At 44.0% G+C, this 20599-nt stretch overlaps 1 protein-coding gene across 3 annotated transcripts in view; it reads left to right on the top strand.

The window, feature by feature from the left end:
* Positions 1–19509, top strand: part of cdk16 (cyclin dependent kinase 16) — a 28858-nt gene extending 9349 nt beyond the window's left edge. For 2 of the 3 annotated variants that reach the window (XM_031804260.1, XM_031804261.1), the window contains 14 exons: positions 1742–1875; positions 2014–2139; positions 3811–3867; positions 4061–4175; positions 4566–4660; positions 4830–4892; positions 5721–5844; positions 6134–6254; positions 6370–6467; positions 6642–6747; positions 6849–6891; positions 7032–7122; positions 7231–7308; positions 10715–19509. In XM_031804260.1, coding sequence (XP_031660120.1) covers positions 1742–1875; positions 2014–2139; positions 3811–3867; positions 4061–4175; positions 4566–4660; positions 4830–4892; positions 5721–5844; positions 6134–6254; positions 6370–6467; positions 6642–6747; positions 6849–6891; positions 7032–7122; positions 7231–7308; positions 10715–10752 — 1289 coding nt within the window. In that variant the 3' untranslated portion in view covers positions 10753–19509. The remainder of the gene's footprint in view (positions 1–1741; positions 1876–2013; positions 2140–3810; positions 3868–4060; positions 4176–4565; positions 4661–4829; positions 4893–5720; positions 5845–6133; positions 6255–6369; positions 6468–6641; positions 6748–6848; positions 6892–7031; positions 7123–7230; positions 7309–10714) is intronic. The other variant, XR_004205312.1, reaches the window with a different exon arrangement.
* Positions 19510–20599: the final 1090 nt, after the last annotated feature.

Raw genomic sequence — 20599 nt, 5'->3', positions numbered from 1 at the left:
TGAAAACATGTTTTCAAATGTGTTGAAAAGGAAATATCACATTTACATAAGTATTCACACCCCTGAGTCAAAACTTTATTGAATCACCTTTGGCATCGATTACAGCTTTCAGTCGTCTTCGGTATGTCTGTATCAGCTTGGCACATCTGGATTCTGGGATTTTCTCTCGTTCTTCCTTGCAGATTTTCTCAAGTTCTGTTAAGTTAGGTGGGGAGCTGCAGTGAACAGCAATCTTCAAGTCTTTCTCCAGATTTTCAATGGGATTCAGGTCTGGGCTTTGGCTGGGTAAAATCTTCACCCCCTGTCTAAGGTCGTTTATACTCTGAAGCAGGTTCTCATCAAGGATTTGGCTGTATTTGGCTTCTTCTATCCTTACCAGTCTCCTAGTCCCTGCTGCTGAAAAGCATCCCCATAGCATGATGCTGCCACCACCATGCTTCACGGTAGGGATGGTGTTAGATAGCACTTTTCATTCAGGTCAGAGTTAAATTTTTGGTTCATCAGATCACAGCATCTTTTGCCGTATGATCTGTCTTTCACGTGCCTTTTTGCAAACTCCAGGCGTGCTGTCATGTGACTTTTCTCAGGAGTGGCTGCCGTCTGGTCACTCTCCCATGAAGCCCAGATTGCTAAAGTGCTGTAGAGACTTGTCCTTCTGGCAGGTACTCCCGTCTCAGCCAAGGAACTCTGTAGTTCTGTCAGAGTGGTCAATGGGTTCTTGGTCATCTCCCTGACCAAGGCCCTTCTTGCCCAATGTCTCAGTTTGGTCAGACAGCCAGCTCTAGGTCTAGGTAGTTACATCTTTTCCCAATGATGGAGACCACTGTGCTCTTGGAAACTTTCAACACTCTAGAAATGGTTTTATACCCTTCTCCAGATATTTTTATTTAACTAGACAAGTCAGTTAAGAACAAATTCTTATTTTCAATGACTGCCTAGGAACAGTGGGTTAACTGCCTGTTCAGGGGCAGAACGACAGATTTGTACCTTGTCAGCTCGGGGATTCGAACTTGCAACCAACGCTCTAACCACTAGGCTACCCTGCTGCCCCAATATATGCCTCATCACAATACTATCTTGGAGATCTATGGACCATTCCTTGGACTTCATGGTATAGTTTCTGCTCTGACATGCACTGTCAACTGTGGGACCTTATATAGACAGGTGTGTTACTTTCCAAATCATGTCCAATCAATTGAATTTACCTCAGGTGGACTCCAATCATGTTGAAGAAACATCTCAAGGATGATCAATAGAAACAGGATGCACCTGTTGGGGTATGAATACTTTCTGAAGACATTATATATGCCTGTTTTTTTGTCCTAGTATGGGATTACGTTAATGACATAATTTGAATACTGTTTGGAGAGTAGATTTAAAAGCTGATAAGCACATCACACCAGTGCTGTATAACAAGTTAACAACAGTGAGCGAAACCTCTAATAGTTGTAGTGGGAGACAACAGCGAGAAAACAAAATGATAAGACGTCAGCGAAGAATTGCTTTACCTCTCAAATCTTACTGTGATGGTACCGCATGCTCCCCTCCAGGTGCCTTTGAACCAAAACGTTTCCCAGAAAGCAAACGTATAATGAAAGTTAACAGACACAGTGCGAGTAAAACATTATTGTCAAAGGTAGTAAGATTATGATCGTTAGATTGCGATAGGACATTGAGAGCTGGTAACCCTAGCACTCTTCCATGTGGACCAGGAGTTGAGTGTTGCTGTGTGTTTGTACAGAGATAGTTCATGAAGATGTGAAGATCGGCTCTGATGGGGAGAGTGACCAGGTCTCGGCCACCTCTTCTGATGAAGTACACAGTCCTGTCAGGGTCCGCCTCAGGAACAACTCTGTACGCAAGATATCCACCGAGGTACACACACTCTCTCACACACAGACTCACGCACACACACTCCCTCTTATAACACTAGTAACACATGAGGTGTTTTATCCTAACTTCTAACCTTTAACCTCTAATCTTTAACCTCTAACCTTTTATATTTTCTGTTAGGATATAAACAAGCGGTTGTCCTTGCCTGCGGACATCCGTCTCCCAGATGGCTACCTGGAGAAGTTCTGTTTGAACAGTCCTCTTTTTGACAAACCTCTGAGCCGGAGGCTAAGGAGAGTCTCCCTGGTAGGTTACTGCCCCCCCCCCCTCTGTCCTCCTCTGTCTCCCTGGTAGGTTACTGCCCCCTCCCTCTCTGTCCTCCTCTATGTCTCCCTGGTAGGTTACTGCCCCCTCCCTCTCTGTCCTCCTCTGTCTCCCTGGTAGGTTACTGCCCCCCCCCCCCCCCTCTGTCCTCCTCTGTCTCCCTGGTAGGTTACTGCCCCCCCCCCCCCCCCCCCTGTCCTCCTCTATGTCTCCCTGGTAGGTTACTGCCCCCCCCCTCCCCTCTGTCCTCCTCTATGTCTCCCTGGTAGGTTACTGCCCCCTCCCTCTCTGTCCTCCTCTATGTCTCCCTGGTAGGTTACTGCCCCCCCCTCCCCTCTGTCCTCCTCTATGTCTCCCTGGTAGGTTACTGCCCCCTCCCTCTCTGTCCTCCTCTATGTCTCCCTGGTAGGTTACTGCCCCCCCCTCCCCTCTGTCCTCCTCTATGTCTCCCTGGTAGGTTACTGCCCCCTCCCTCTCTGTCCTCCTCTATGTCTCCCTGGTAGGTTACTGCCCCCCCCTCCCCTCTGTCCTCCTCTATGTCTCCCTGGTAGGTTACTGCCCCCCCCTCCCCTCTGTCCTCCTCTATGTCTCCCTGGTAGGTTACTGCCCCCTCCCTCTCTGTCCTCCTCTATGTCTCCCTGGTAGGTTACTGCCCCCCCCTCCCCTCTGTCCTCTTCTATGTCTCCCTGGTAGGTTACTGCCCCCTCCCTCTCTGTCCTCCTCTATGTCTCCCTGGTAGGTTACTGGCCCCCCCCTCCCCTCTGTCCTCCTCTATGTCTCCCTGGTAGGTTACTGCCCCCCCCTCCCCTCTGTCCTCCTCTATCTCTCCCTGGTAGGTTATTGCCCCCCCCCCCCTCCCCTCTGTCCTCCTCTATGTCTCCCTGGTAGGTTACTGCCCCCCCCCCCCTCTGTCCTCCTCTATGTCTCCCTGGTAGGTTACTGCCCCCTCCCTCTCTGTCCTCCTCTATGTCTCCCTGGTAGGTTACTGCCCCCTCCCTCTCTGTCCTCCTCTATGTCTCCCTGGTAGGTTACTGCCCCCTCCCTCTCTGTCCTCCTCGTCCTCTGTCCTCATGCTCACTCTGTCTGGCCCATGCTTTTTTCATGAGCTGTCTTGTCCCTGTGTGTGTTGAGCTCGTAAGACTCTCCCTCTTGCATTTTAGTTCTTGTATTTTCATGTGCACTACAATTTTGTTCTCCCTTGCGGTTATGCCTTGCTATACTGTTCCTCCACCATTTTCTTTCATTGATATTTATTCAAGGTCAGAGCTTACACATTCACTGCCAGACATCTCAACAGAAGTGGTTGCACGTGTCCTGATGAGATTGACCTTCTTTGTATCATCTTCCTGGATAAAGCCAGTCTCGTAGTTCATCTTCCTGGATAAAGCCAGTCTCGTAGTTCATCTTCCTGGATAAAGCCAGTCTCGTAGTTCATCTTCCTGGATAAAGCCAGTCTCGTAGTTCATCTTCCTGGATAAAGCCAGTCTCGTAGTTCATCTTCCTGGATAAAGCCAGTCTCGTAGTTTGTAACAATGTTCTGGAGTCTGTCTGTCTGTCATATTTGTGAATAACAAAGCATGTTCTCATTCTGTGATTTTACATGTGGTAAGACTTCTAGAATCCTCTAAAGATACAATGTGTTTTTTCTCTCAGTCCGAGATTGGCTTTGGGAAGCTGGAGACCTATGTGAAGCTGGATAAGCTAGGAGAGGTATGCTGTTACAAACGTATACATTGACATTACCCTACCCCTTACTTATTGTTTATTTTTCTCTTAACCTCTGCTGCCAAACATTTGTCCTGGCAGCGTTGAGGTTTTCTTCTGCTACTGTTCGCATGTACTGTATGTACTGCTTTTAAGATGTGCTCCTACTGTAGTCTGTAAGTATTATCTCTCTCTGTAGGGAACCTATGCCACGGTATACAAAGGACGCAGCAAGCTGACTGACAACCTGGTGGCTCTGAAAGAGATCCGATTGGAGCATGAGGAGGGGGCTCCCTGCACTGCCATCAGAGAAGGTGAGACACCACACCACCACAGGGTGGGCACTGGGCATAAGCTGACTGACAACCTGGTGGCTCTGAAAGAGATCCGATTGGAGCATGAGGAGGGGGCTCCCTGCACTGCCATCAGAGAAGGTGAGACACCACACCACCACAGGGTGGGCACTGGGCATAGTGCCCAAACACCTTTGTGTCGGGTGGGCCTGAGCCTGGGCCGCCAGCTAAAAATAAAACCCAACAGGTTGGGAAGTGGAAACCAGAGCAAGCCAAGGGAGCACTGGCTATTTACAGGATTGACCTCAGTCAACCACAGTTGCTGCTGCTGACCTCTGATATGGAAAGAGTTGAGACATGCTGTATAAGTATATATTTTTAAATCATGCATTGGTTATCTCTCTCCCCCAGTGTCTCTGCTGAAGGATCTGAAACACGCCAACATAGTGACCCTCCATGACATCATCCACACGCAGAAGTCTCTCACGCTGGTCTTTGAGTACCTGGTGAGTCATCGTCCACACAGAAAGGAGGAGTAGCATAAGAGCATCTGACAGCGCGTCACACACACTGTTCATCTGTCGACTCCTTACACTTTGAATGAAAACAAAATCCAAATGAATTTGTTTGTGCCAGTGTCAAAGTTGTGTAAATGATTTGTGATTTGTCACGCAGGATAAAGACCTTAAGCAGTATCTGGAGGATTGTGGCAACTCTATCCACATGCACAATGTGAAGGTGAGGCACTCATCAGCCTACAATACCTTGATACATGATTTCCCTTACCTTCTTTAGCATGTATCATAAAACGGAATTCTATCATTTCAGTCCGATGTATACATCTACTTAACAGTAGATGAAATGGCACGGTGCCAATCGTTTTTAAATGTGTAGTTAGTGATTAGTAGGGTCTTCACTGGTGTCTTGTCGTTGCACATCGTCTCCCTATGGCTCTCTCACCTACAGTATACCTCTCATGTCTCTGTGTGTCCCTGTGTCTCTCTCACCTACAGTATACCTCTCATGTCTCAGTGTCTCCCTATGGCTCTCTCACCTACAGTATACCTCTCATGTCTCAGTGTGTCTCAGTGTGTCCCTGTGTCTCTCACCTACAGTATACCTCTCATGTCTCAGTGTGTCCCTGTGTGTCCCTGTGTCTCTCTCACCTACAGTATACCTCTCATGTCTCAGTGTGTCCCTGTGTCTCAGTGTGTCCCTGTGTCTCTCACCTACAGTATACCTCTCATGTCTCAGTGTGTCTCCGTGTATCCCTGTGTCTCCGTGTGTCTCAGTGTGTCCCTGTGTCTCTCTCACCTACAGTATACCTCTCATGTCTCAGTGTGTCCCTGTGTCTCAGTGTGTGTCTGTGTCTGTGTGTCCCTGTGTCTGTGTGTCCCTGTGTCTCTCTCACCTACAGTATACCTCTCATGTCTCAGTGTGTCCCTGGGCCCTGTGTCTCAGTGTGTCCCTGTCTCTGGGTGGTCTGTGTCTCTGGGTGGTCTGTGGTATTGTCATGTCTTTGCAGACTTGTTATCTCATGTCTGTTACTGTGCTTCTCCTCCTCAGCTCTTCCTGTTCCAGCTGCTGCGCGGCCTCAACTACTGCCACCGCCGCAAAGTCCTCCACAGAGACCTCAAACCCCAGAACCTGCTCATCAACGACCGCGGAGAGCTCAAACTGGCTGACTTTGGTCAGTACCTCCAACTGTACAGACAGTCTTATCACCACACCTCAGAAGTCTCTGTGGAACCAGAGTGTTATCTGTAGTGCTTCAGTTTATTGTTCTCAATAATTGAGAGTAACGACAAAACAATGTGTTCAGAAAAAAGGAACAGCCATTTTTTTGTTGGTAGTACGACAGAGTTTTGCCGGTGTAATAAGCCAATATGCCCCAAGAGCCTCTCCCACAAACTGTCATGTAAAAATATTAAGCTACTTTCAAACGTTTTGTTGAATAGTGAATCATGCTTTTGTCTCAGGCCTGGCCCGGGCTAAGTCCATTCCCACCAAGACATACTCCAACGAGGTGGTGACGCTATGGTACCGTCCCCCAGACATCCTCCTAGGAAGCACTGACTACTCAACGCAGATAGATATGTGGTAAGAATAAACTATTGGTCTTAGCCAATCGGGTTGATATTGATGTTTCGTTATAACATTCTGTTCTAAAATGTCAGTGAAGTTGTTATAGTAACGTTATATTTTGACTCTGTAGGGGAGTGGGTTGTATCTTCTATGAGATGTCTACAGGCCGCCCCCTATTTCCTGGTTCCACAGTGGAGGAGGAGCTGCACTTCATCTTTAAACTGCTAGGTGAGACTGTACCCCCGCCACTGCCCAACTTGGTCCATGGTGTGGCCCTGCCCTTTTGAAGGAGAGGAGACGGGGAGAAATGCCTTTTGGCACCATTGAGACGGCTAAGGATATAAAACATCCCTTCCCTTTCAATGTCTTGAGAGTTGAAGCACTTGTTTGTGTCTGCTCCAGGTACACCCAATGAGACATCCTGGCCTGGAATCACCTCCAATGAGGAATTCATCTCATACAACTACCCCCGGTACAGAGCCGACTGTCTACGGAATCACACACCAAGGTGATGCAGTGCTCGGCACTGTGCCTGTTTTATGACACGTTAGACCTGCTCCTTCAATGAGAGTTACCTTCATTTATTGTGTATTTGTTGTTTATTCCTAGACTGGACAATGAAGGAGTGGAACTGCTGTCCAAACTGCTGCAGGTGAGACCACCCCTGTGGCAACATTGTCGTCATTGACAAACTCCCATCTCACCTTTTTAGATAATCTTTCTGATCGTCCTGGAGGTGTTCGTTGCCATTAGCGACAGTAGAGTGAAGCTGTGTGTCCGTCTGTGTTTCAGTTTGAGGGAAAGAAGCGCATCTCAGCAGAGGAGGCCATGAGGCATCTATACTTCCACAGTCTGGGAGACCGAGTCATCACACTGCCTGACAGTGAGTTGGCCTTCACTCCTCCACACATGACTCACACACATTATTAACAGCAGTGTAGTCTCATGTCATTGGTAAATAATTGTATAATATGAACATATCCTCTCCTAGCTACATCAATATTTTCACTTCAAGACATTCAGCTGGAGAAGGAGCCCGGCTGTAGAAGCAGCTCCTTGTCTGACTCAGGTAAGTTCCTCTCTTTACAGTTCTATTTCATCCCATAAACGAAATGTCTTATTTTAATGTCCCAACTTCCTTGTACAAAATGTAAACTTAATGGCTACATCACTGTGTTCCAGAGCTCGTACAGGGATGCCTAAGGTTCCGGCACACCTTAGGTATATTCAGTTCACTTCCTTCTCTCATGAGGAGGCCGCGAACCATCCCCTCCTTTCCCCTCTGATGCACTTCAATGTGTCAGTCTATCATCCCATGGCTTTTAACAATGAATATGTAACCATTCTCAAAACACCTCCTTAGATTTTGAGGCTAGAAGAATATTGTATGTCAAGAGTACTGTACATTATATTGAGAACTTTACACTATGTCAAGACTACTTTACACTATGTCAAGACTACTTTACACTATGTCAAGACTACTTTACACTATGTCAAGACTACTTTACATTATGTCAAGACTACTTTACACTATGTCAAGACTACTTTACACTATGTCAAGACTACTTTACACTATGTCAAGACTACTTTACATTATGTCAAGACTACTTTACACTATGTCAAGACTACTTTACACTATGTCAAGACTACTTTACACTATGTCAAGACTACTTTACACTGTCAAGACTACTTTACACTATGTCAAGACTACTTTACACTATGTCAAGACTACTTTACACTATGTCAAGACTACTTTACACTATGTCAAGACTACTTTACACTATGTCAAGACTACTTTACACTATGTCAAGACTACTTTACACTATGTCAAGACTACTTTACACTATGTCAAGACTACTTTACACGATACTTGACATTTTATTTACATGTGTACATCCATACAGAGCACATTAGGTGGTCTTCACTTTCAATGGAAATTCCCACTGTTCATTGTAATACACACTCATACACAATAATGTAAAGAAAGGAGTAGCAGAGCAGTGCTCTCAGATATTTAAGTATGCTAGGCGAGCTTTTTTATGCCAATTTCTTTTGGCTCATGAACATAGCCTCAGACGTTTGTTAGAAATTAACACAAACAGCATGCATCACTGAACAGCACCTTGAATACAAGACTATCCTCGAACAAACACCAAGTCACATCACATCAACAGGGCTAGTGCACAGTACTCCACCTCTGAATGGTTATAGGTTTTATTTGCTAAAATAGCTGTTTCTGATTGGTCCCCTGTTCTTCCTGGTTGTGTTTGATTTGTTGAAAACATGCCTGCCCTCCGCTCTGACTCAGGAGCATTCAGTCCCCTGGTCATTATACGTTGTAGTCAGCCCAGCTCAGACCTGGTCATTATACGTTGTAGTCAGCCCACCTCAGACCTGGTGCGTTGTAGTCAGCCCACCTCAGACCTGGTGCATTGTAGTCAGCCCACCTCAGACCTGGTACGTTGTAGTCAGCCCACCTCAGACCTGGTCATTGTGCGTTGTAGTCAGCCCACCTCAGACCTGGTCATTATACGTTGTAGTCAGCCCACCTCAGGCCTGGTGCGTTGTAGTCAGCCCACATCAGACCTGGTCAGATCACTGATCTGTGTAGTGATGGAGAATGAGCTTCTCATAAGAGTCTGCTTCCCTTAACCTCCCGCCTGAGGAGCTCTCACTGGACCCAGCCAATCAGAGAACTATTATTTGTGTTCTCTTGGCTGCATTGTTTATGAGCTGTTTTTTCCCCCTGGACTTTTACCCCTTTTTCTCCCCTATTTCATGATATCCAATTGGTAGTTACAGTCTTCTCCCATCGCTGCAACTCCACTATGGACTCGGGAGAGACGAAGGTCGAGAGCCGTGCGTCCTCCGAAACACAACCCTGCCAAGCCGCACTGCTTCTTGACACACTGCTCTCTTAATCCGGAAGCCAGCCTTACCAATGTGTCGGAGGAAACACTGTCCAGCTGGCGACCAAAATCAGCTTGCAGGCACCTGGCTCGCCACAAGGAGTCGCTAGAGAGCGATGGGACAAGGAAATTCCGGCCAGCAAAACCCTTCCCTAACCCGGACGACGCTGGGCCAATTGTGTGCTGGCTGTGACACAGCCTGGGATTGAACCCGGGTCTGTAGTGATGCCTCAAGCACTGCAATGCAGTGCCTTAGACCACTGAGCAACTCGGGAGGCAATGCTGTCTTTTACTGAGGAAAACAATTCCTTTTTACCAAATGTAATAAAACACAGACTACTAAACCCCTGCTCAACAATGAAAATCAATATCCAAATTATGCCCAACGCACACATGCAGTAAAAAATGTGAAGAGAAATCAATTGGCCTGTTGCTTACATAATCCAAATATCAGCCATGGATAAAATGTGTGTTTTGTAACACAGTTATAATGAGAAATTCATGATTACATAATTTCTTGCATTAATTATTCATATGTCTTTCTGAGGGGTGTTCTGCTCTCTCACCCTAAACTCGTTCCTGTTATATGACAGAGGAAGGGTTAACCGTCCTGTAGATAACTCCTGATTTAGCCTGAGGAGTCAGGAGTGGGGTGATAATGAGAGGGTGGATCTCTGACTCATTCTCATTTACAACACTGCTGCTATTCTATCTACTTGAAGCTTATCAACAATGCGGAAGGGAAAAGTACAGTTTACTTCAACTATGTTTGACGTTAATATTGTGCAATACTCTGTATAGTTTAATAGTTTTTTTTACATGCAAAAAATGTACCCCTTTCGGCCTGCCAAGACTTGGTGTATTTGAGTTCAGAGTCATTTACATTTCTCCCCTTCCTGACACACCAAAGGGGAATGCTGATGTGACATATTACCTGTAGGGACCTTACCCACTGAGTTGTCCTGTATGAAAACCCTATGTTTGTTCCTGCTCCTCTCTCTCTCGCTCTCTCTCGCGCGCTCTCTCTCGCGCGCTCTCTCTCTCTCGCGCTCTCTCTCTCGCGCTCTCTCTCTCTCGCTCTCTCTTTGGGCCAACGCCCTGATAGATCATTCAGCATGGTTACCAAACACATTCATCGGTTTCCACACTGAATTTGTATTGTGGGCCCTGTTTTGACAATGCGAAGTGAAAATACGGCACTAGTGTCAAATAATACCATGATGCTCCTGATATCTGGACTGGAATTTATTTACTGTACTTCAATTTATTTAAAATATTTTTGTGACGTCCAATGAAGGGCAGCGCTAATTAATGATGGTTTGGAATGGAATGATGCGGATACAAAACACACATTTGCGTTGAATTTTGACACAAGTGCTACTTATTTCCGTTGTCAACGTATCACTGTGTGTGCTGTTTGTCTTCATACGGTATCTCCTTTGTCAGCAGCTCTCTTACCCCGATGGAACCTTCTCCCTCTGGTCTCTGTTCAAGTACCTGTGATGATGAGTGTTACTCCTGGGATCTGTCTGTCACTCCTCTCACTGTCTCTCTCTCTCCTCACAGTGAACAGCATTTCTCGACGACAGAGCCTGCTTTTCTGAGTGGAGGGAGAGAGAGACGGACGAACGAGAGGACGGGAAGCTGAGACATTTCCGTGTGCGATGAAGGGATACATATTCATCATCTTTATACCTTTTGAATTGTCATTGTTGGTCCATTTAGTGTTGAGAGAGGTTCACTAGCTGTTTACATGTAAGATGAGGCTGAGGAGGATACCTGTTTTTCTTCTGTGTTTGCTCTCTATATAGTACAGTTTACTGTCACAGACACACTTTTACCATCACGTATACTGTAAATGCTGACAGGCAAAGAAAGCCTTACCATTTTTCCTTGTATAGCTAACTACTGTGATCTTTAGTTTACAGGCTGACATAATTGCAGCCCTGTATAATTAAATTTAGACATGTCAGGACATTCTTTGAATGCAATAATCATGACCCGTACATTTTAATGGATTTGGACCAAAGTTTTCGACTCACTTAAATTATGCACAATGCTATTGTAATACCCCTCGCTAGAACCTTTCTATGTTTTATTGTATAATACCACAATGAAGGAATAATTTGAAAAATGACAAGGCTTGAATAAGTGAGAAGTTGATTAGAGTTGTCTTCTAATTGAGAGGGGAATAATAATACGGTGAGGCTGTAGTGTCTCACCTTGGTCTTCCACACTCCCATTTCCACCACAGTAAGGTATTACAGTCTATGCCTCCCATTTCCACCACAGCAAGGTATTACAGTCTATCCCTCCCATTTCCACCACAGTAAGGTATTAGTCTATCCCTCCCATTTCCACCACAGCAAGGTATTACAGTCTATCCCTCCCATTTCTACCACAGCAAGGTATTAGTCTATCCCTCCCATTTCCACCACAGCAAGGTGTTAGTCTATCCCTCCCATTTCCACCACAGTAAGGTATTACAGTCTATCCCTCCCATTTCCACCACAGCAAGGTATTAGTCTATCCCTCCCATTTCCACCACAGTAAGGTATTACAGTCTATCCCTCCCATTTCCACCACAGCAAGGTATTAGTCTATCCCTCCCATTTCCACCACAGTAAGGTATTAGTCTATCCCTTCCATTTCCACCACAGTAAGGTATTGCAGTCTATCCCTCCCATCTCCACCACAGTAAGGTATTACAGTCTATCCCTCCCATTTCCACCACAGTAAGGTATTACAGTCTATCCCTCCCATTTCCACCACAGCAAGGTATTAGTCTATCCCTCCCATTTCCACCACAGTAAGGTATTAGTCTGTCCCTCCCATTTCCACCACAGCAAGGTATTAGTCTATCCCTCCCATTTCCACCACAGTAAGGTATTACAGTCTATCCCTCCCATCTCCATCAATCCAAGGTATTACAGTCAATCCCTCCCATTTCCACCACAGCAAGGTATTACAGTCTATCCCTCCCATTTCTACCACAGCAAGGTATTACAGTCTATCCCTCCCATTTCCACCACAGTAAGGTATTACAGTCTATCCCTCCCATTTCCACCACAGTAAGGTATTACAGTCTATCCCTCCCATTTCCACCACAGTAAGGTATTACAGTCTATCCCTCCCATTTCCACCACAGTAAGGTATTACAGTCTATCCCTCCCATTTCCACCACAGCAAGGTATTACAGTCTATCCCTCCCATTTCCACCACAGCAAGGTATTACAGTCTATCCCTCCCATTTCTACCACAGCAAGGTATTAGTCTATCCCTCCCATTTCCACCACAGCAAGGTGTTAGTCTATCCCTCCCATTTCCACCACAGTAAGGTATTACAGTCTATCCCTCCCATTTCCACCACAGTAAGGTATTACAGTCTATCCCTCCCATTTCTACCACAGCAAGGTATTACAGTCTATCCCTCCCATTTCCACCACAGTAAGGTATTACAGTCTATCCCTCCCATTTCCACCACAGTAAGGTATTACAGTCTATCCCTCCCATTTCCACCACAGTAAGGTATTACAGTCTATCCCTCCCATTTCCACCACAGTAAGGTATTACAGTCTATCCCTCCCATTTCCACCACAGTAAGGTATTACAGTCTATCCCTCCCATTTCCACCACAGTAAGGTATTACAGTCTATCCCTCCCATTTCCACCACAGTAAGGTATTACAGTCTATCCCTCCCATTTCCACCACAGTAAGGTATTACAGTCTATCCCTCCCATCTCCATCAATCCAAGGTATTAGTCTATCCCTCCCATCTCCATCAATCCAAGGTATTAGTCTATCCCTCCCATCTCCATCAATCCAAGGTATTAGTCTATCCCTCCCATCTCCGTAATCATTGAAGGGGGATATTAGTTTAGTACCAGGTAGATTAATCCCAACAGTGTCATGGTGGCATTTGGGGGAAATCCTCATGTTGTATTTATTTATTTATTTTCATAATGCTGTGCTTGGCTGATATGGTACAATGGTTTGAAAGAACAGCACTTCTGTTCTATTTTCACACAACGTTTTGCAGTTCTCTGAGGAATCCATAGCACTTACAGGAATTCTCCTCATTCTTGCAGGAATTCTGGAATTTGGGGAACCGTTGTACCAAAAACCTGGAGATGGCGTTCTCTTTATTGATTATATAGACATGCATCCAATACAAATTGAGCTTCCACAGTGAAACATCACAACCCTGATAGGTTTAATGACTCTTTAGGGCACAGGGTACAGTATTGTTGGGTGTAATGTAATTGTGTTTACACATCTACCTGTTTTGGAGTGAAAGAGAGAGTCTGCAAATTTCCCCACTATGTACAGGGTGATGTGTGGTCATCATTCTGAGGAGAGTGAGAGAGTGCACCAGACACAGTGTCACTACTTTTACACCACCTGCTGATGTAGTTGCCCACCTATTAACCACGGCTGTTGTTCTAAAGCAGTGCTTCTCAACCTTTTACCCATGTACATTTTACCAGTAGGCCTATGGTCTCATGAGTCTTCTCAAGTACCCCCTGTGGATAGGCCAAGTTCCCCTGGTTGGGAACCACTGTTCTAAAGCACTTCAGTATGTGGATTCTGTGAAAACCAAAGTGAACATGCATAAAACTGTCATCTGAAATTTCTGGCTCGTCGTTTTGAATGGGGATAGATGATGTGTTTCAAACCTCAAATAACCAAAGTATACATTTTTGGATTGAGGCGGTAACTTGGAGAGAAATGCAGTTGGTTATGAACTCTCACCATCTCAACCATTGGGTTAGTTTGGTGGGTTGGGGTGTGATCCTATCAGCGGGATGTTGTGAACTTAGTAAGTGTGAATGAGTGAGCGTGTGCTGTCTGTGTGTGTATGAGAGAGCCAGAGTGAGAGAGTCAGAGCAGAGGATATGTGTCGTGAAGCACGGCAATGTTATATTGTGGAAAAAGAATATGGTATGTTGTAAATAACCTTAGATTATTTTACGGAACCGAGCAGAGGACTGTGCAATGAGAGGAGGATACTCTTCTCATTATGTCATGTTGAAGATAAGAATATAGTTTTCTTACGATGATCATTGATTATATTGTTATTGTGTTCTTATTCTTTTAATGAGAAAAGGTTTATTTGATCATAGAATACATAATCAGTGTAGATATTTGGATTTTATGTTTATAATTTGTTTTCTCTGATGGTGAAAGGGGCTCTTCCATATACATTGTCAGAAGAAGCATGGATATGTTGCCATGGAAGGGCTAATAGGTTGGTCGTGAAGTCGCCTCTTGTCCCATTTTATATTTCGCAATAACTGTTGTACTACGCAATAACAAGTTGTACAGTACGTGATCCCTGTCCAAATTTACCAGTGGATTGAATACTTTATATCTAACACAAAAACAATGAAGTCACAACTTTAAGTAGAACAAAAAAAATACTGGAGACTGTTTTATTGCCCATTGTCACTTTTACATTTGGATTCAAATAGTGAGATTTTGATATCACTGTTGACAAAGCGCTTCGTTTTTTTTATTGAGCCAAGAAACAAGAAACTTCTTGTAGTTTTCAGTATTGATAAAACTGTTTGACATTTCTTTATAAAGCAAAACAAGTCCAATTCTAAGGTGTAGTGTATGTGCCGAGGTTAAGACGATGTTCTTCAGTTGTCAAGGAGAGTTGGATTACAGATTGGACAATGCAATTAGGACAATGCAATGAGACTTGGTTTTGAAGCAGCTTTACCATACAGCCCAGCATATCTAATGGGCATGTGATGTGTTGATGAGGTTGAAAAGGTATGAACATGTACTGTAAACTGGTGTGTGTGTGTATACATATGTAGGTACTGTACTGTAAAACATACCATTTGAAAAGGAATTTAAACAAACACAAGCAATACATTTGGCAAATGTCTGATGCAGAAGCCTGCCAAACAAGTTGGTGCTCTGATAGCATTTAGCAATGGCATGTTATGCGGAGGCTACAGTACACAGCATTGTGATAGGATGTTTTTCCTATAGTTGGTTGGGAAAACAGGGCCATATTCAGTAGGTATAACACTACAGGAAGTTGCAGATATAAATGGAATGTAGCCTATGGAGCAACCAACACATTAGACTGGCATTTTTCTCTGACATGTTCTTCATGGCTGCACATCTGAATATGTTTTAGATCTGTGTGTATATTGTATGAATATGTAAATGCTCAAGATGTTTTGTGAAGAGAATGTTTTGTTTGATAGGCTCCGTCCACTGTGTGTAAAAACTGGATTTGGATATTCAAAAGCTCTTTGGATTGCGGCAATAGTTATTATTTTTCCCATCTGAGCAGCGGTTTGGAAAGGACTACAGTGTAAATTGTCAAGTGAAATACCACGCCATCATGAACCTGTGGTTGTTATTATATCGGTGACACACTGAAATACTACTCCATCATGAACCTGTGGTTATTATATCGGTGACACACTGAAATACCACACCATCATGAACCTGTGGTTATTATATCGGTGACACACTGAAATACCACTCCATCATGAACCTGTGGTTATTATATCGGTGACACACTGAAATACCACGCCATCATGAACCTGTGGTTATTATATCGGTGACACACTGAAATACCACGCCATCATGAACCTGTGGTTATTATATCGGTGACACACTGAAATACCACGCCATCATGAACCTGTGGTTATTATATCGGTGACACACTGAAATACCACTCCATCATGAACCTGTGGTTATTATATCGGTGACACACTGAAATACCACGCCATCATGAACCTGTGGTTATTATATCGGTGACACACTGAAATACCACGCCATCATGAACCTGTGGTTATTATATCGGTGACACACTGAAATACCACGCCATCATGAACCTGTGGTTATTATATCGGTGACACACTGAAATACCACACCATCATGAACCTGTGGTTATTATATCAGTGACACACTGAAATACCACGCCATCATGAACCTGTGGTTATCATATCGGTGACACACTGAAATACCACACCATCATGAACCTGTGGTTATTATATCGGTGACACACTGAAATACCACGCCATCATGAACCTGTGGTTATTATATCGGTGACACACTGAAATACCACACCATCATGAACCTGTGGTTATCATATCGGTGACACACTGAAATACCACGCCATCATGAACCTGTGGTTATTATATCGGTGACACACTGAAATACCACACCATCATGAACCTGTGGTTATTATATCGGTGACACACTGAAATACCACGCCATCATGAACCTGTGGTTATTATATCGGTGACACACTGAAATACCACGCCATCATGAACCTGTGGTTATCATATCGGTGACACACTGAAATACCACGCCATCATGAACCTGTGGTTATTATATCGGTGACACACTGAAATACCACGCCATCATGAACCTGTGGTTATTATATCGGTGACACACTGAAATACCACACCATCATGAACCTGTGGTTATCATATCGGTGACACACTGAAATACCACGCCATCATGAACCTGTGGTTATTATATCGGTGACACACTGAAATACCACGCCATCATGAACCTGTGGTTATTATATCGGTGACACACTGAAATACCACACCATCATGAACCTGTGGTTATCATATCGGTGACACACTGAAATACCACACCATCATGAACCTGTGGTTATTATATCGGTGACACACTGAAATACCACACCATGAACCTGTGGTTATTATATCGGTGACACACTGAAATACCACAGATATATGGCTGAGAGTTGAGCGCTCCCTTCTGGGTAGTGATACACAATCTTCCAAGACTTGTCAGATGGACTAGATACAGCGAAAAACAGAGCTTGGCACATTTGCTTTATGGAAGCAAAATAATTCACGCAAATGCTTTATTTCTTCACAACTACATACATTTAGTCAGACAATATAAGAAAATATTTACAGTCATGACAGTCACTGGCCAATGTAATGTTTGCTCCTGTATTTATCCACTCTTTTGAGTGTCTGAATCTTTTAATGTAACTGTACTACAAACACTTATCTACAAATAATGCCATTCGGAATAGTATTTTATGAATGTAATTGTCCTCCTGAGGTTTGATTTAGCCAAAGTTTCACTTCAAGTAAATGGCCGTGTATTAATGGTCTTCAGCACATCACGATTCTAGCTCACCCCAGTGAATTGGGAGGATTAAGACCATAATACTATCGAGAGATTATTTTGATTCATTTAACACAACCTGAGGAACTTGGTTATATGAGCTGTTAGTATATTCCCCATTAAAGAAGAATTCATTTTAAAGGCAAAACATTTACAAACCACAATTTTGAACAGATGATTACAGCATTGGTTGTGTAATTCTCCTTTTATAAAAAATATTTTGGTGATATAACGCTATGCTATATTGTCCGCATCTGTACATTTAAAATGTTATTACCTTTTGACTGGATTTATTAAGATATTTCATAGTCTCTATCGGTTGATATACTGTTAATCAACAAACAAATGTGTACAACACAGCTATAAATGCACGCCTCAATGTGTATTGTAAAAGAGCTTTGCTTTTGGTTGCCATCAGCTTTTGCCTCAGTCCAATACCAAAGTTATCTGCAATATTGCATGATATGATTCTTCCGAACTTTGCTCAGAAGCTGTCAAATTGCTCTGTGTGTCTTTAAGTCAGCCATTTCCTTCCAAGTAACTGCAAACTATAAATTGCTTTATTGAGTCCACATACAGTGCTGTGAAAGTCTTGGCCCCTTTCTGATTTTCTCAATTTTTGACATTGAATGTTACCAGAACTTCAACCAAAACTTGAGTGAAGCAATAACGCAACAATTACATATATTGTTTATTTAATAAACAAAGTTATGCAACACCCAATGCCCTGTGTAAAAAAGTAATTGCCCTCTTACACTCAATAACTGGGTGTGCCTCCTTTAGCTACATTGACTGCAACCAAACGCTTCATATAGTTGTTGATCAGTCTCTCACATCGCTGTGGAGGAATGTTGTCCCCCTCTTCCGTTGAGAACTGCGCTAACTCAGTGGCATTTGTTGATTTTCAAATATGAACTGCTCATTTCAGGTCCTGCCACAACATTTCAATCAGGATCAGGTCTGAACTTTGACTAGAACATTCTAAAACTTCAAATTTGTTGCTTTTCAACTATTCGGATCTAGACTTGTTTTGTGTTTTTTGGATCATTGTCTTGCTGCATAACCCAGCTGTGCTTCAGCTTCAATTCACGGACGGCTGGCCTGACATTCTCCTGATACAGAGCAGAATTTATGGTTCCTTCAATGATGGCAAGTCATCCAGGTCCTGAGGCAGCAAAGTATCCCCAAACCATCACACTACCACCATCATGCTTGACCACTGGTATGAGGTTCTTACTGTGGAATGCAGTGTTTGGTTTTCGGCAGACATAACGGGACCCATGTCGTCCAAAAAGTTCTTATTTTGAGTCACCTGTCCATAGAGCTTCTTGATGATCATCCAGGTACTTATTTGGCAAACTTGAGTCAACTTTTTTGGAGGACATGGGTCCCATTATGTCTGGCGAAAACCAAACACTGCATTATACAGTAAGAACCTCTAACCAAGTGTCAAGCGTGGTGGTGGTGGTGGTAGTGTGATGGTTTGGGGATGCTTTGCTGCCTCAGGACCTGGACGACTTGTCGTCATTAGAGGAACAATGCTCTGTATCAGAGAATTCTAGAATTCTACAGGAGAATGTCAGGCCCTCCATCCGTAAGCTGAAGCGCAGCTGGATCATGCAGCAAGACAATGATCCATAACACACAATCAAGTCTACATGAAAATGGCTGAAAAGCAACACATTTTATGTTTTGGAATGGCCTAGTCAAAGTCCAGCCCTAAATCTGATTTTGTTGTTGTTGTTGTGGCAGGACTTGAAACGAGCAGTTCATGCTTGAAAACCCACAAATGTCTCTGAGTTAAAGCAGTTCTGCATGGAAGAGTGGGCCAAAATTGCTCCACAGCGATGTGAGAGACTGATGACAACTGCATGAAGCGTTTTGTTCCAATCATTGCAGCTAAAGGTGGCACAACCAGTTGTTGAGTACGGTGGCAATGACTTTTTTTTACACAGAGGCATTGAGTGTTTCATAACTTTATTAAATAAGTATCAAATTGTTATTTGTGTACACAGGTTTTGGTTGAAGATCTGATAACATTCAATATCAAAAATATGCAAAAATGTAAATAAATCAGAAAAGGGGCTAATACTTTTCACTGCACTGTACTTGTTACGATTTAAGTATGGAAAAGTATCTTGAATATATAAATGTTGTAAGATGTTAATTCTATGTATTCAAAAATATATAGCTCAATAAAGTTGTACATTTCTCAAGATTGTTATCTGGTTTGTGGTGTTATTCAATATTGTGTATCACATTTAAATAAATGCTGGGCTCCCGAAAGGACTGAACTTATCTAATATATAAACAACTTTTGGAAAGCTCATATTCTGAGCTAGCCATTAAAAAAGCCCACCGATAATTGAGTCTTGAACAACTCTTCAACTGAAACTGTCACACTCTGACCATTATTTGCGTTGTTTGTTTCTATGTTTTGGTTGGTCAGGGTGTGATATGAGTGGGCATTCTATGTTGCATGTCTAGTTAGTCTGTTTCTATGTGTTTTGGCCTGATATGATTCTCAATCAGAGGCAGGTGTTTGTCGTTGTCTCTGATTGGGAACCATATTAAAGTAGCCTGTGTTGTATTGTGGTTCAGGGGTTATTGTCTATGTGATGTTGCATGTTAGCACTCTGTTTCTATAGCGGTCACGTTCGTCTGGTTAGTTTGTTAGTTTGTTTGTTTGTTTTAGTGTTTTTCCCCATCTTCATTAAATCATGCTTCACACAACGCTGCACTTTGGTCCGCTTCTTACGACGATCATGACAGAATAACAACCCTACAATGGACCAAGCAGCATGGTAACGGCCAGCAGCAGCAGTGGCAAAGAACGCAGGACTCATGGACTTGGGAGGAGATTCTAGACGGCGAATATCGCTGCCCCAAAGCAGAGCTGGAGGCAGCAAAAGCAGAGAGGCGCCGGTATGAGGAGGCAGCACGGCAGTGTGGCTGGAAGCCCGAGAGGCAGCCCCAAAAATGTATTGGGGGGGGGGGGCATACGGGGAGTGTGGTGAAGCCAGGTAGGAGACCTGCGCCAACCTCCCGTGCTTACCGGAGAGAGAGAGAGATCGGGCAGGCACCGTGTTATGCGGTGGAGCGTACTGTGTCCCCGGTGCTGTGCATAGCCCGGTGCGGTACATTCTAGCTCCTCGTATCGGCCGGGCTAGAGTGGGCATCAAGCCAGGTGCAATGAAGGCGCCTTTACGCATCTGGTCTCCAGTGCGTCTCCTCGGGCCGGCGTACATGGCACCAGCCTTACGCATGGTGTCCCCGGTTCGCCAGCACAGCCCAGTGCGGGCTATTCC

This window comes from Oncorhynchus kisutch, linkage group LG24 (genome assembly GCF_002021735.2).
Source record: "Oncorhynchus kisutch isolate 150728-3 linkage group LG24, Okis_V2, whole genome shotgun sequence".
NCBI classification, from domain to species: Eukaryota; Metazoa; Chordata; class Actinopteri; order Salmoniformes; family Salmonidae; genus Oncorhynchus; species Oncorhynchus kisutch.
This window is presented reverse-complemented; position numbering and strand designations above follow the sequence as displayed.